This window comes from Seriola lalandi, unplaced genomic scaffold, assembly GCF_002814215.2.
Source record: "Seriola lalandi dorsalis isolate HSWRI2012SDOR001 ecotype SW California unplaced genomic scaffold, Sedor1 jcf7180002052023, whole genome shotgun sequence".
NCBI classification, from domain to species: domain Eukaryota; kingdom Metazoa; phylum Chordata; class Actinopteri; order Carangiformes; family Carangidae; genus Seriola; species Seriola lalandi.
In genome coordinates, this window is record NW_019522576.1 from 81,612 (window position 1) to 97,528 (window position 15,917).

Here is a 15,917-nt window from a genome sequence, read left to right on the forward strand (position 1 = left end):
ACCCACCCACCAACAGCAGACGTCCAGTACTTACTTGTGCGTCATGGCCGGGCGAGCGTTTGGCCTGCGCCAACGTGTGCAGGATTTCGTTTAGGAGGGGGGAGTCCTACGAGCGACCACGTGTTTACGATCAGGAAGAAAGAGGGAAGAGAGGAGAGAAGGCATTCAATGCAAACAACACATCGGACTCAAACTGGAGCTGCGTTCAAGTTTCTGAGGTTTGTTTCCTGTTTCAGCAGCTGTAAAAACAAACAACAGCTTCAAGTCAAAACCTCGTTAAAAGCTCTTATCACCATGTCGACCACGTGTTTCCAGATCGAGCTTCTCCAAACCTTCATGACTCAGTTTCCTCATCAATGGACTGATTCATTCTTCTCATTGACTGAAGCCCATCTGTCTCTTATTTACAACCTCCACCGCTGTGTTTGTTGTGTTTGATACACCAGTGTCTCTTCCGCTCTCGTCAAGGTGTATTTTTCCTGCTGCACAGTGTGAGGTAACGATGTGCACGCACAAAAACATGCATACGCCATTTCCTGGAAAGAAGAACATTTTACAAGAAAAGACGCATCAGCTTAATTTCTGTCGATTAGAAGGTGCTTTTACTTTGACACCAAATCCTCTGCCGTCGTCTAATCATCACGTGATGCGACTGTATTTTACAGCTTGGAGTTTGTATTCGATGAACGTGGGCGCAAAAAAGACGCAAATGGTTTTCATATAACTAGATTTCCCGCTTCCTGGTTGTTTCCCTCCACCAACCAGCCAAGTCGCAGGATAAGAAATGTCATCACTTCATTTTGTCCTTAAAGACATTTGAGTTAAATTGTGTCATAATTAGTGAATGAATCTGAGTTATGGCCAAAGACCTTTGTCGACCACGTCCTCTGAAGGATGCGGTTCCTGCGACAGTGTAAATATTTAGGTCTGTATTTGTGCTGTTTGCCAGTTTCACTGTGATTGTGTCTCATGAGCGAGGAGCAGGCACAAGCAGCGGCGTTGTTGAAGTGAGTTTCTCGGTGCAGTCATGGTGAACTCAGCTGCACGGTGACAGATTTCTGTAGCAGAACGCACGTCTTTATTAATCCGGCAAAGAGACGACGTATGCATGTTTCTGTCTTTGTGCGCACACACAGCTTCTCCTGGTCCCTGGAGTTTCTGTTTGACCGACTCAGCCACATTTACAGACCCAACAGCTGATCTGAGGAGACGAGCGCCTCATAAATCTCTTTCAGTGGATGAATCTCTGCCTGTGACGCTCAGGTCGATACAGTTTTTTCTCTCCGTTCATTAGGATTCATCCTGCGGGGACCAAGAATGGAAGTTAATTGACCCACAACCTCCTCAAACCGTACAGCTCTTCACCCAGACCTGGGTACGTCACAGAGGACCAGTATGATCAGCTGCAGCCGACTCAGCTCGGTCTGGTTCTGGGAACTTGATGAAGTCGACAAAAAGAAAAAACAAGAACAAGCTCCTGCTCAAGCAAAAAACAGCAGAAGCTCATGACAGCACAAAATAATAAAATAAACAAAGGTGACGTCATGGAGCAGCGTCCATCCAACATGCAGCTTTAAACCGTGTCTCACTTTTAAAGGAGCAGCCCAACAACAGATGGTCAATGTCATGTCTTAGCCTAGCTTAGCACAAAGACTGGAAGCGGGAGGAAACTGTTAGCATAGCTCCAATAAAAGAGAGGAAAAAATAAAAAATCACTGACTAACTCAGACAGCCAGTCATTCTATTAGCCTGGATGTACCACACACACACACACACACACACACACACACACACACACACACACACACACACACACACGCACACACACACAGCTGAAATGAGGCAATACAGGACATTTTGTGGTGAATCAGTGAGATCTCTTTGTGCTGACGTGATGCTTCTGCTTCTTATAAAACACACCACATGCTGGACTGTAGAGCAGAAAACTAATCCGGTATTTGATAATCGATCATTGATTTCAGTCTTTTCTCCAGTGCAAACATTTGCTTCTTCCTGCTGAATGATCTTATATTAAAATCAATACAGAGCTGCAGTGACTGTGCTGAATGCTTGATGCCACACTCACAATGTTTCTTCTAGACTGGTGAGTAAACAGCTGCTAATGCTAACATTAGCTATGTAGCAAAACAAAACTTTCAAATTAGCTCCTTTAAAAAGGAGAGTAATGTTGGCAGACGTGTGTTTGCTGCAGGACAAAAGACTGACTGTGCTGTTTGGGGAAAAGCTAAGATGCCAAGTAGCTGATTGTTTCAGGAACAGGAAGTGTTTAAATAATTAGGGACCATTTGAGAAGCGTATGATCTTGATATAAACTGTGTAGGAATGTTTTCTACGAGTTCATCAGACAGTAACTGAGAAGCAACTTCTTCTAGGAGTTTCATGTTGTTTGTTTTGTGTATATTTGTGCGTCCATGAGGCAAAGAATATTAAATACACACGTCGCAGTTTGAGGCGGTCACTTCAGATCATGTGTATGAGCCGAGATTTTCAAAATAAAACGCCTGCTTTGTTCCTGTGTGTGTGGCTGATGGTAAACTATGAGAATGACGCAGCATAAATCCAGACACCAGCTGTTTACTGCTGCTCCTCTACAAACTTCAGCTCTAAAATTCAATTTCATACCAGGAGAGAAAATGGCATTTCGTGGATTTCTGCCTTATCCCATAAACTGTTGTGAAAACACGGGATTACAGAGAAATGAAAGAAGCTTGCTGACAGTAATAGACTCATTTTTATTCCGGCGCACACACAGACAGAGCGCTTTGTTTGATTTGATCATCTCAGACTGAGACGCTGACAGACTGAAGGTCTTTACTTTTACTGAGCTGCAGTTTGTTCCTCATGTCAGCAGTGCTTTTACATTTCAGAGAAGGAAAATGTTGTTCCTCCGTAAAGATGAAACAAGGATAAGAGTCATGTTCCTGAAGACACAGTCGATATGTGATGAGTGTGAGCTGCAGCTCATTCTGTGTCTCTGTCTACAGACGCTGATGTTTAGTCTGCAGCGCTTCACTGCTCTGACGATGACACTGTTGGAGTTCATCATAAGCACAAATAGAAATCTACCAAGTTTGTTCAGAAGTCTTGATCTTACAAACGGACACATCAACCGGCCACAAGTCGTGTATGAGTCATGGCATGAAATCTTATGAATTAGCGACATTAACGTTACCGAGTGTTTCGCATCAACACTGTTTAGCATGCTACGACACCAGTTAGCGTGCAACTCCCTCCTGCTTTCACAAAATATATAATCAGCTACACTTCACCAACTCACCTGGAACACCTGCCGTGTCAGACACCTTGGTCTGTGCGTCAAAGTCGCCTGTTTTCAGGTTTTAAGTCCGTACCTCTCGTTCATTCATTGACGGAACTTCCTCAGATTTTGCACAAACATTCCTTTGGACTCAACGACTAACTAATCAGAATCTGATGGCCAAAGGTCAAAGGTCAAGGTCACTGTGACCTCACAAATCTAACCTGTTTGGCCTTGAGTCCAGGTGAACAAAATTTTCGCCAAATTTGAAGTTCCTTCAAGGCCTTATGGAGATATTGCATTCACAAGACCAAAACTGTGTTTTGTGAGGTCAACACGCTCTTGACCTTTGACCTTTGACCACCAAAATATAATCAATTCATTCTTCAGCCCTACTGAATGTGTGTGCCCCCCCGGCTCGCTCCGACACACTGAGTGGAAAAAGCACACGAAACACAATCAGCCAGAAAAACAAACAGAAGCAGAGCGATGACGCAGCCACTCGGCTTTTAATGTTTTCATGTCTCAATACTTTTAATGTGAAAGTATCGTCTGACAGGAAACACAGAGGCTCGTCTCCAACGCTCCATCTGAGCCGCATGGATTCTGCTGAGTGCGTTTATTGATCCTCAGGCCTCTGACGCTCCAGATCACCAGGAGATACTCGTCAATAACAATCTGACTGAAGTGTTAAAAGTCACTGATTTCAAACCGTCGTCTCTCCCTGATGAACTATGTCTTTGTCTCACGAAGCAAAGCTCAAGGTTTGCAGCTTCGTCAGGTACAGAGGAGTCAAACAGATCCAGGTGAGTCACTGAGGAAATCGCCTTCACACCTGTTATTCAGTTTGTCTGAACCGAAGAAAAAAAATCATCCACTGTTGACTTTTTCCTTCTGGTGCATTTCATGTTCACGAACCACGAGCAGATATGAGCTTTGCCCAAATTCAGGAGGCGCATCCTTCTGTAGACCATGTCCTCTGAAGGATGCGCCTCTGTAGACGTCTCTGCACCTGCTGAAGACTCAGTTTAATGTGATAAAGACGAAGTTTGAATAGAGCACAGAGTCGTTTGTCCTCAGAGAGACACAATTCAAGACAAGACAGACGTGTCTCAACACCGACTGTTCAGACAAAAAAAAACCACCCAGTCCATCCTCCGCACAGGAAACAAAGTGTGATCTATAACATTAATATTCTATGCTAATATTCTCTCTTTTTACTGAGGAAACATTTGCACTTCCACAGCGTCACCACGGTTCACAGCCACGGTGCGATGTTCGCTCTTACCTCGATGCTGGTGCTAAGGCTGGGCAGAGTGTCCGAGGTCACCGTTGTGCTTTGAAGGCTGGAGAAGTCCCACAGGTTGATGGGCGTCATGGGGTCCGCCCCCTTGGAAGACTCCGTCCATCGCTGACTGTCCAATAAGGTCACTTCATAAAATTCCTGGATATCTGACACGGCAAGGGAGACAAACAGACACATCGTCATTAAACACAGAGACTCTGCGAATACAAGGCTGTTCCAGGCTGTTCCAGGCTGTTCCAGGCCTCCAAAGGTTCTCAAGGGTCAGTCGTTTCGTTGATCCTCGGTAACGAGTTAGCTGAAGCTACGGCGTTCCCTCCACCCAAACTCAGTTTCTCCAACAAACTCCCATCACGACAAAAACCCGTCTTCCCCAAACGTCCCCAAATCCACAGATCAGAGTTTTAAAAATAATGTTTTTCTTGGTGTACGTCATTCTACGTGACTCAGAGCCGGAGTTCAGAGTCTGGACTCTCTCTAATGATTTATTTGTATATTTCACTACTTTAGTGAAGCTAAGACTTTGGGAAACCCGTTTCAAGCTCCAAAACAATTCACCCACATGAGCAAAGGTCTGTTTTCACTGTTTCCGCTTTAGGCCAAATTATCTCTTTACAGTTCTACAACAAATGGGTCATTAAACATAGAGCTGAGATTTTTCTGTAAATTTTGATATAAAACACTTGGGTATCACGTTGTATTCAAGCACCTTTAAAAAGGTGGGAGATCTGAAAAAGACCTCAGAAGATCTACAGCTGATGGGTTCAAATGATCCGACCAAAAGATCGTATAGTCTCAACAGACCTCAGGTGTTCAGGGAGCTGGTGATTCTGGGAACACCTGAGGCACCTGGAAGCTTCGTATCGTACAAGTAGATCAGAGATGTGTTTAACTTTTACTGAATATCACCTGAATATATTCTGTGTATTTTATTTAAATAACATCTTGGAGGCAGGACTGTAACTTTTTAACTTATGAATGGAGCAGACGTTGTTGTGTTGCTACTTTTACTTTAGTAAAAGTTTGAACACTTCCTCACAGAAGTAGTAGAAATATATAATTATTCTACAGACTGTAAATCTGAAGCTCCCAGACTTAAAGCAACAGACAGACAGAAGGAGGGAAAACAGAGTGAGTGGGAAACATTCCCCAGAAAACGGGATAAGTGAATCACCTTCCCTGCAAATGACCAGGACGTCGTCGTATCTGTAATTGAGGAGGAACTGAGGACAATATGTGCTTTATCAAAACCAGAGACATGTGGATCCACGTGTTCCTCCTCGTCACTCCGCTGCTCTAAAACATATTTAAACTGTTACTTTATCCAGGATCAAACTGTCGTGTGCACATCAGGTTTCCCTCCACAGGATCATTGACTGTGATTGATTGATGGTCTGATTGATATTATGAGCCTCCCTCTCCCTGCAGTTTAGGGAGAGTCAGTCTGTTTGCATGAGGCTGATATTATAAAAAGCCTCCAGCCCAGCGGCCACATCCAACACGCCGTCTTATTTTTGGAGAAGAGCTTGCGGAGAGCGGAGATCTAAAATAACCGGAGCTTTCTTTGGCTCGGCGAGGGCAGCTGACCGTCGGCCGGCACAGATGTTTTCCCATAAACCATCAGATCAGCACTTCAACAGCTCCTCGGGACGATCGCTGCAGCTACTGGTCGACCGTCAGGATCAAACTGCCACTGTTTAACACGACCTCACCCTATTAAAGCAGAGAGCTTTACGTTGTTTACATTTTATTCAACAGTCACAAGAAAGTAATGTTGCACAAAGGAAGTTATGGAGTCATAGGAGCGCCAAACTAAAAGAATAAATCTGTAAAAGAATGATACAATAAATGTGAAAATATAAACATGAATAAAACAGTTAAAAATCTTTTTTTTTTTTTAAATTAAAAGGTGTTGAGTTTGGTTTGTTTATTGACAGGGAAACTGCACAAAGACTTTATAGCTATTGTGCTAATTCTCTCTCTCTCTCTCTCTCTCTCTCTCTCTCTCTCTCTCTCTCTCTCTCTCTCTCTCTCTCTATATATATATAACTCCTATAAATCCTATAACTCCTGTAACTCCTATAACCTATAACTGTCCCAAACGATTATTCTTTAAACGATTAATCTAGCGATTATTTTTTCAATTATTCGACTAATCTAACGTTTATTTTTTTTATTAACCTACTTTTATTGCAATTATTTTCCAGTTAGTCATTTAATATAACAATTTGCCCCGTCCAACACACACACACTCACTGCACCAGGGTGTTTCCTCTTTATGTGCTCGTGCATGACTGTCGTGCTAGAGTGATATGCCAGATGCACTTTGCAGAGTCTGCAGACTACCGCACTGTTGGTGTCAAGATTAAAGTATTCCCAAACTTTGGAGGACCGTTTGCGAGCCTTTTTGCCGCGTGTTGCTCCACACGCTCCGTCGTACTGCTGGTAGACGCCGCCATGTTGTTCAAATAGATTACACAGACGCAAATCATTCACATAGTCAATGACTTCAATTACGTCACCGCGTTGTCCCAGTCCGTGCGCTGCGCTTGTATCCGGATAAACCAAAGATGGATATAAACGGTCCCATTAGAAAGTTTTGTTCTATGAACATTTACCCTGTGTGGTTTTACACGACGCGTCGACACTAAAATTCCACATTGAATAATTTTTATAATCGACAACGTTGATTACGTCGGATAATCGTCCCAGCCCTAATAATTATATATATTTAGATATTATATTGATTTATCTAATTTTTTTAATTAGTTTTTCTGTTCAATTGTATTTGGAGTTAAAGTTCAGTGTTTCTTTAAAGTTTAATTAATGTGTGCTAGTCTTTGTCTTCAGTGGATAAACTGTCGACCTTCTCCTTTCATCAGTAGCAAATAGAAATCAGCCATCACAGAGCACAGCGGAAACTAAACTCGACTTCCTTCGGCTCGGCTCTTTCACAGTAAAAGCCTCACATGGTGACGGCACAGCAGTGCCACGTGGAGCCGCTGCAGTGACTCCGCTCTGTAATCTCGTCTGTGCAGCTTCAGACCGACTCTGTTTTGACTGCACACGATTACAGCAGCATCCAATCCCTCGACCGGCCCACGGTCCGACAACAGCCGGTTCACCACGTCAGAGACGCATCAGGTCAAACTACAGTTTCTATCAGGTACGGTTTATGGACCGGGTCTAAACACTGACCCACATCAGCTGCAAGAGAAACACTGTCAGCACAGTCGGAGCCGAATGACTGAAGACAGAGGCCCCAAACACAGATATGATTTTCACTGATATCATCAGCTGTTATGTAAAACCCTTTGATGACTGAAAATAGCTCCAAATATCAACATAGCACAGAAGCTGACGTAAGACCTAAAAATACCAAGTTCCCTTTTTGTGTCCAAACCCATCTCACAGCATTTCTGATAACAGCTCCATTAATTCTGTGTTGAGCCACAGCAGCCTGGTTCTGGGGACATCAGCGCCGGCTGGTTCAGACGTTGACGGTCCCCAGAGTCTGAAGCTTACCGACTCTGGTGACCCTCCGGCTCCACCAGCAGGCTGACAGTCATGGCTTTTGTATTTGCCTGAGTGACGCCGGGCCGTCCTCTGATAAACCTCCACGGGCTAAACGGGCAGTTTGTCACGGGGTCACCAAACTCATCGGGGTTAATCCTCTGGGAACCTCGCTACTGGGGATGGGTACAGAAACCTGGGGGCTAAATGTTTAAAGACCGTAGTATTGATAAGCTCTGACGTTATCAGTTCTGCTCTCGGTGCTGGAGAAATTAAGAAAATTAACTTTAAGTTTGTTATTGCTACATGAAAGTTCCAGTTTCTGATCAAGACATTCGTCTATGATGCATTTTCACTGTTCCCTGCACAGAAGCTGAACTACTACACAGTCAAAATACTGTCCTGTAGTAAATCATTGTGTATTACATTTGTTTTGCACCATTAACAGTTCATTTCTTCACCTGAGCAGAAACCTTGACATATCAAACGCAGACATCGTCTTCAAACACAAAAGAACCAACACGCACAGTTGAAGCTGAAACACTCGTGAATTATCAGTTTCTAGTCAAACTACTGCACCGTTTTTAAACTGTTTATAATTTCAATTCAGCTTTTATTCACTTAATCCTCTTATTTGCCAAATAACCCTTTCCAGATTCATCTTCTCTAACCCTCTGGGATCGACGAACACGCCAACATGTTTTTTGGTGTTTTCTCAATGTGACTGTATGTGACTCACAGCCGGAGTTCGGAGGCTTGACACATTAACTACTGATTTATTGATATATTGCACTACTTTCGTCAATCTGAGACAATGGTAAACCCATTGTTAAATGAGATCAACTTAATTCTTCAAGACAAATTCAATCAGTAAAGCCCTGAAACCTGTCTTCACCTGGCAGCAGCTGGTGAGAGTAAGAGGAGTCATGGCGGCGCAGCAGGTTTCTCTGCTGTTGGTCTGAACGTCCTCGGGGGACGACCTTAAAGTGAGGTCCAATAAAAAGAGACCTCTGAGGAATCGTGGGAGACCGTTAGAGATCATTTTACAGTGAAACCAACGAGCTGTTTCCAAAGTTAGAGCTTCATGTTTGACAGCTACCACAGTCTGTGAGAACGAGGTTCTACACAGAACAGGAACAAGGTTCTTCTGCCTGGAAACAACGAAGCTCTGTTCAAAAATCTCACATTCAGCTGCAGCAGTTTTAATATTCTGCTGTTCATGAATAATCATCACCAATCTACTTCAAGGTTTTAGTTTTTGTTCAGAATTAATCATGAAAAAAAATAGTTTCAGCGCAGCTGCTTTTAAAAGTTTTAAATCACAACGTCTCAAAGATGTTTGAGAGGATTTTATAGACTAAATGATTATTTCATTAAACAACCGATAATGAAAACAACTTGTTTTCTTTTGTTTTAAGAAACTACAGCTACTTGTGCTTGTGTGAAAATTGCTAACTTCACTCTTAGTGTCCAAAACTCTCCAAGGTCACTGTTAATATCTTTGTTTATTTCTCTGTCTGGATGAAGGGATTTTATATTGGACCCAATTAAAAACAGGATAATAACTCGTGTGACCGTGTGCAAAGCTTTTAACCATCATTATCACAAGGACAACACTGAGTCTGCTCTGGAGAACACGCTGTGGGTGAGTTCTCTCTGCACACCACAAAATAAGTGTTTTATCTCTGCGGCCGGTGAAGAGACAAAGACACAACTCAACTTTTTCCTGTGCAGGTGTGTTTTCATCATTGCAGTGTTTTACTTTTACATCCTCGTTTCAGCAACGACACGAGATAATTAAGTTGGAGGAGGAGTCAGCTTCGAGCTTGTAACCGAGGTCATCAGTTAATCTCCAAGTTTCACATAAACACAATTTTTCTTTTGTTCTTTTCACTGTTCTTTATTTACAGGCTTTCAGCTCCGTCACTACACGTGTTGACTTGGCATCTCTCATATTCTCATGTGCATGTGAACTGTATATTTCCACACACTTTCGGCAGCAAACACTTTAAATTTTCTATCAATCTTTGGATTATTTTCTCGACTGGTTGTTTAGTCTATGAAACGTTAGACAACTGTGAAAAATGCCCATCACTAAATCCTGGAGGCAAAACTGACTTTGTGTAATGTCTTGTTTTGTCTGACACCCAAAGACTTTCTGTTTCCTCTAATGAAAAACCCAGAGAACCTGAAACCATCGAGTCTCCAGATTCAGTCGCATTTATTTTGCTGTTTTTGATCCTCCACAGGAGCGACAGTCCGAGCCGGAGACATATTGTTTTTGGGTTGTCTGTCCGTCTTATTCTCATGGACACGATATCTCAGTAACGCCTTGATGGAACTTCTTGCCAAATTTGGCACAAACATGGAGTTTGGTGGTCAAAGGTCAAGGTCGCGTTGACCTCACAAAACACTGTTTTGGCCCCTTGAATGTGATATCTCAAGACCACCCTGAGGAAATTAGTTTAGATTTGGCACAAACATTCACTACGACTCAATGATGAACTGATTAGATTTTGGTGGACAAAGGTCAAAGGTCAAAGTCGCAGTGACCTCACAAAGCACGTTCTTGACCATCACTCATAAATTCATTAACTAATTGTGACCATCTAAGTCAAATGTCTAAGAGGATAAAATTCTGTGATAACATTTTATACCCAAAAAGGTCAAAGGTCAACTTCAGTGTGACGTAATAACGTTCTGCAAAGACGCTTCTGGTTATTATTCAATGCTGTAACTCAGGAAGGAGAGACAATATTCCCTGCAACTTGACTGGTTGGCGGAGGGATACGACTGCGAGACGGTGATTCTAGTTTCCAGCTGATTTTTCATGATGTCTTGGTTTTCTGGGATCAGCTGCTCCACCAATCACTGTCCATTTTACTGCTGACTTGCTTTTGCCGAGTTCATTTATTATTGCAGCCATACCTCTGCTGTCAGAGTCAGGGTCTTTTAGCTTACTGTGTCTTGTGTCGTTTACCATCATCTTGCTCAAAGGGAAATTCAGACCTTAAAAATAAAAACCTGACTATGTGGAACAGTTTTGATGAATACAGGTCCAGCTCTCTGTGGTAGTAGTAATGTAGTATTTAAAGGAATGTATGATACAGGACCAAATAATCATGAGATGACATTCTGAGAAACACAGCGAGGTCTTCAGTTCAAATGTTTTCCACATAAATGAGTTAAAGACGGTCGACAGAGACCTGGTGCCTGATCAGAGAGCAGCTGTTTCTGTGATCACATTAACTTTAAGTGAGATTCCTGACTCTGACACAGCAGCTTCTGTTGTACAGTCTAATATTAAACCACACCTATTCAGACTGCTGTTGCTCCCAGGGCAGCAGCTCACAACGACAACGACTTCAGTAAAACCGTATTTCCCATGAAGCATTTCCCTGAAGAAGAAACATCACTGAGCGTACGACCTTTGAGGTTAAATGACATCACCAAAAAGACGTCCACATTAAGCCAGTTAAATCTTCTTTTAACTTTCTCTGTGATCCATCATTTTAAATATCTGCACAGCCAATTACTCAGCAGAGCCGTCGTAATTAACCTGGAATCACGCTGATTTTATTAGACGCCGTCACGTGCTGTGACCTGGTGGTGGCGTCAGATGAAAAGTCAGGGTCATAAAGGGATCTTAAATGTCCGAACTAAATTTCACAGTTTTCCATCCAATAGTTGTTCAGATATTTTAATGGTGGATGCGGCTAAAACTGCTAAACCTTCAGGTTCCGTCTTCTCAGATCTGAAGGTTCTCTGCTTCACTTGGGTTTATATTATTGTAAAATGAACATATTTGGGTTTTGAACAGACAAAACAAACAATCCAAGACATCGTGGGTTCAAACACCGGATAATTTATCACTGCGGCCCCAGTGTTCACCTTTGAACCTCAACGTAAAGAGTCAGGTTCGGCCAAAATCTGCAAAAGGTCAGACGCACTGGAATTAGCAGAGTAACATCCAAATCTTCAGTCTGAAAACTGAACACTGATTTACGAAATTGAAAAGATTCGATAGATGCCATCTGTTTCTCTGAGAGGAATCAGGCCGGTCTGAACTGAAAGAATGGGAAGAAAAACAGAAACTGACGCACACGGCTCTGCATCTGTAAATCAGCGGCGTTGGAGGCGGATTATGAACTGGGGGTAATCGTCGTGTCCACAGAGGGATTACACTGTGCTCGGCCTGCCGCAGACATCTCTTTTTTGGGGAAGGGGGGGTTGGCAGATTGGAAACTGTGTGGCAGAAATCTATTTTTCATCAGTGACACTCAGATGCTGGGACGTCAGGGTGAGCATGACAAACACACCCAGGCCGAGAGAGAGAGAGAGAGAGAGAGAGAGAGAGAGAGAGAGAGAGAGAGAGAGAGGGAGTTCGTGTTGAAGTAGTTTGAGAAGAGACATTGCAGAGTCATTCTGAAAGTTAATCATTATTTAAAGTCTTCCATCAAGTTCAATGCAATTTTAAATTTACAGAAAATCAAAAAATAAGACGCGAGTAGTCTTGATGGAGATAAACAGCTGGTGGAGCCGACTCTCTTTGTCACGTGGAAACATGACGGAGATCTGACATTTCTGTTTGTTTCATGTGTTAATGTGAGGAAGGTTCAGCCTCATCATCATCGCTCCACACACACCTAATGTTTTCATCTCTTCATCTACATCTGTAGATCGGTTTTTGCACCTTTACTGTTTCCCTGTGTACTAATATAGTTTATAATCTTTATTATTAAGATTGTTATAATTGTTATGTTTTCATTATGAAAATTTCCAAATGTTAAATCACAATAACTCTGTGATGTCCGACCAAACATGAACAAATGTCGCCAAGTGGAACTGAAACAATCGGTTAGTTGATTAAAGCTTTAAGTCGTTATTACAACCACATTAAAGTGATAGTTGTGGTTATTCGACGTGGAAAGATGCTGAAAGAGCTGAAAATCTTCTACATGAAGCTTCATTTAAACAGCTGTTGGATCGTTTCACTGGGCGTCTTTTAAAAGCGTCTAAACCAGGTGTTTTCTGCTGGCCCCGCCCACCGGTCCTCCTGCTGCTCTCAGCTGAATCTACTGCAGGAAACACACTGACTGAACATGACGACCTCACACAACCCCACGACTAATAACACGAACTATCACTCTAAACTTTCCTTTGTCTTATGTTGTAAATTATGAATAAAATAAGTAACGTGAAGATAGCACTGTCACTGATATAAGGAAAATAATTGACGAAACAATTAATTGATTAATCAGGACAATAATCTGCAGATCAGACCATCAATGACAGTAATCGTTAGCTGCAGCTCTGATGCCTTTATGTCCCTATTTATAAACCACCGATGACCAGTGACGCCTGAAGCTTCATAAACCCAAGAAAAACCGAACGATGCTTAAATACTTGTGCTTCAAGCTGCAGAGGAAACAAACAGAAGGAGGATGAAGATGAAGAGAGCAGGAACCAGGCCACTGAGTTCACACTGGTGATTTCCACTCATCCATTAGTGATGAAGATGCTGAGAGCAGGAACCTCAACTGGATGTTTCGCAGGATGAAAAGAAACCAAAAGACTCAAGCCACCGCCGCCGCTGTCGTCAGGGTTAGAGGCACTTTCCCCTCCTGAAGCAGAGAGTCAGCTGACACTGAAGGTAAATCTGACCCTGACGTCCACAAGTCAGTCTGAAGGTTCACAGCTGACTGGAGGTTTTATTAAACGTGAGGTGAGATTTAAAGCCTTATACAGACTTGTTCTCGTACATTCAGCCTCATTAATATTTAATCAGTCACACTAGTTTCCTTTACAATAGTTTCCCTTATGACATGAAGCTAATTGATTACACTACATGATAAATGTAGAGTCCAACCCACAACCTTTACAAAGGAGCTGCAGACTCCCTGTTATCCAGAGATGGTGTTGTGTGGTGAAGCTGAAGACACTGATAAGACAGCTGAAAAGGTGCCAGACAAAAAGACAGTCAGTCCGTCAGTCCTGGGAATCTCAAACAGATCGGAGCACATTCCTGCTGCTCGCCGTCCGTTAACCCTGCAGCAGTGTCTCCGTGTACTCAGGTCCTGTTAGCTGACAGCGAGGCGACGGCTCGTCACTAAAGCACAGGCGCTGGAAACCTGCTGGGTGACCTGTTTCATAATTGCGACGCAGTATTAGGGCTGTGTTGAGGAAAAGAAATCTGAAATTTCAAGAATAAAGTCGTAATATTATGAGAATAAAGTTGTAATTTTAGGTTGTGTGTTGTTTAGAGGGAAATATCAGAAGCTTTGAAACAAGGAACGTGGAGCATCGAGGTAATCGCACTTTAGGTTTCACTGATAAGGAGAAACTTAATCTTTTGGCTCATCATCATCATCAGGACACTGGAAAGATTGTGAAGAAACTGAGTCAGACAAACAGCAGCTGCCACTGACTGACCTTTCACCTGTTTGATTGGTTGTTTGTAATATTCCAAAAAAATATTTTTTTTCCTTTTAAAAATGTTTCCATTTTTAATTAATACAGTAATATTAGTACATTATTATATAGTAAGTAATATTACAACTAGATTTTTGTATTGTGACTTTTCCCTAGTGCTCCGTCGTACATAATATCTTACAAAGAGAAGATGAACTCGTCTCTTCCAAGGAAAAATATGTTTGTTTTTTTCTTCCTGCTGTCTGACTCTGCTCTGTCTGCACCTGCTTCTGTTCAAGATGCTAGGTTAGCGTTAGCATTAGCCTCAGACGACTGTACGAACATCTGTCAACCAACAGACTTTCTTCTTCCTTGGACGTGAGGGAGATGCACCTGGAACCCAACCCATCTCTTCAACAACCAGACGTTTAACCTCCGACTCCTCCTGACCTCCTGCCACATCACACCCACATCCTCTCAGACTTCAGCTGACTCCTTCAGAGCTTTGTGTTTTTTACTTCCAGATGTTGCTGCTGCTGTTTGCTCAGGCTGCGTGCTCTGCTCTCAGCCCCCGAACGGTCACACCGACACACCGATGACCTTTACGACCCGTCGCCCCGCTGTGACGCCTCACGCAGAAGAAACAAACAGCCATGATGGCCGACTCTTTCCTACAGGTCTACGAGCCCACAGAGGTCGCCAGGAGTCAGTTCACCGACATTTATCAGCTGATATTTAACCTTCAATAAAGACTTACAATCAGCAGATTGCCTCACATTAGAGGTATAAAGATTAGTCAACACTTAAGCTGCACAATTGATCAAAATATAATCGATATCGCAATATGGCAATGAGCAATATCCATATCGCAGGAGCTGCAATTGTTTTGATAAATGTGGTGATAAGTGTTGTGGAGCTGCAGAGACGCCTACACATCTTTACTCCAGACGTAAAGGAACATCATCATCATTTTAATATTTTCTTCCGTGAAAATTAAATGAAAAAACGATCATTGAAATCACAATATCTGCCAAAATAAATGCAACGTGATTATTTTTGCATATCGTGCAGCTGTAATCAACACATACCAAGTCTCAGAGATATGGCTGAAGAAACTCAGACCCACCTGATAAATTCTCTCTCTGCTCGACTTTCCCCACGAAACAGACAGAACCTCACACTTCACTGATAACTTAAGACGTAAAGTTACAGGGTTAGACGCTCAACGACATGTGCACCTGCTGACAGACTTACCTGCTGTCACATTCACCTTTAGCCTCATGGTGATCGAACTTGGATGTGAGATATTGTTGCTTGCAGATACATTTTTGGATGTTGGATTGGATGTTCTCTTTATGCCAGTGTCTTTTTCTGTTTGTTTTCCTGTTTATCTCAGCTATGGGAGGGGGGGGG

At 42.6% G+C, this 15,917-nt stretch overlaps 1 protein-coding gene across 3 annotated transcripts in view; it reads right to left on the minus strand.

The window, feature by feature from the left end:
* dlg1b (discs large MAGUK scaffold protein 1b) overlaps nt 1–15,917 on the minus strand; it is a 100,195-nt gene that overhangs the window by 79,109 nt on the left and 5,169 nt on the right. For all 3 annotated transcript variants that reach the window (XM_087172089.1, XM_087172088.1, XM_087172087.1), the window contains exons 3-4: nt 4,566–4,729; nt 35–106 (exon numbers count right to left, since the gene is read on the minus strand). In XM_087172089.1, coding sequence (XP_087028215.1) covers nt 35–106; nt 4,566–4,729 — 236 coding nt within the window. The remainder of the gene's footprint in view (nt 1–34; nt 107–4,565; nt 4,730–15,917) is intronic.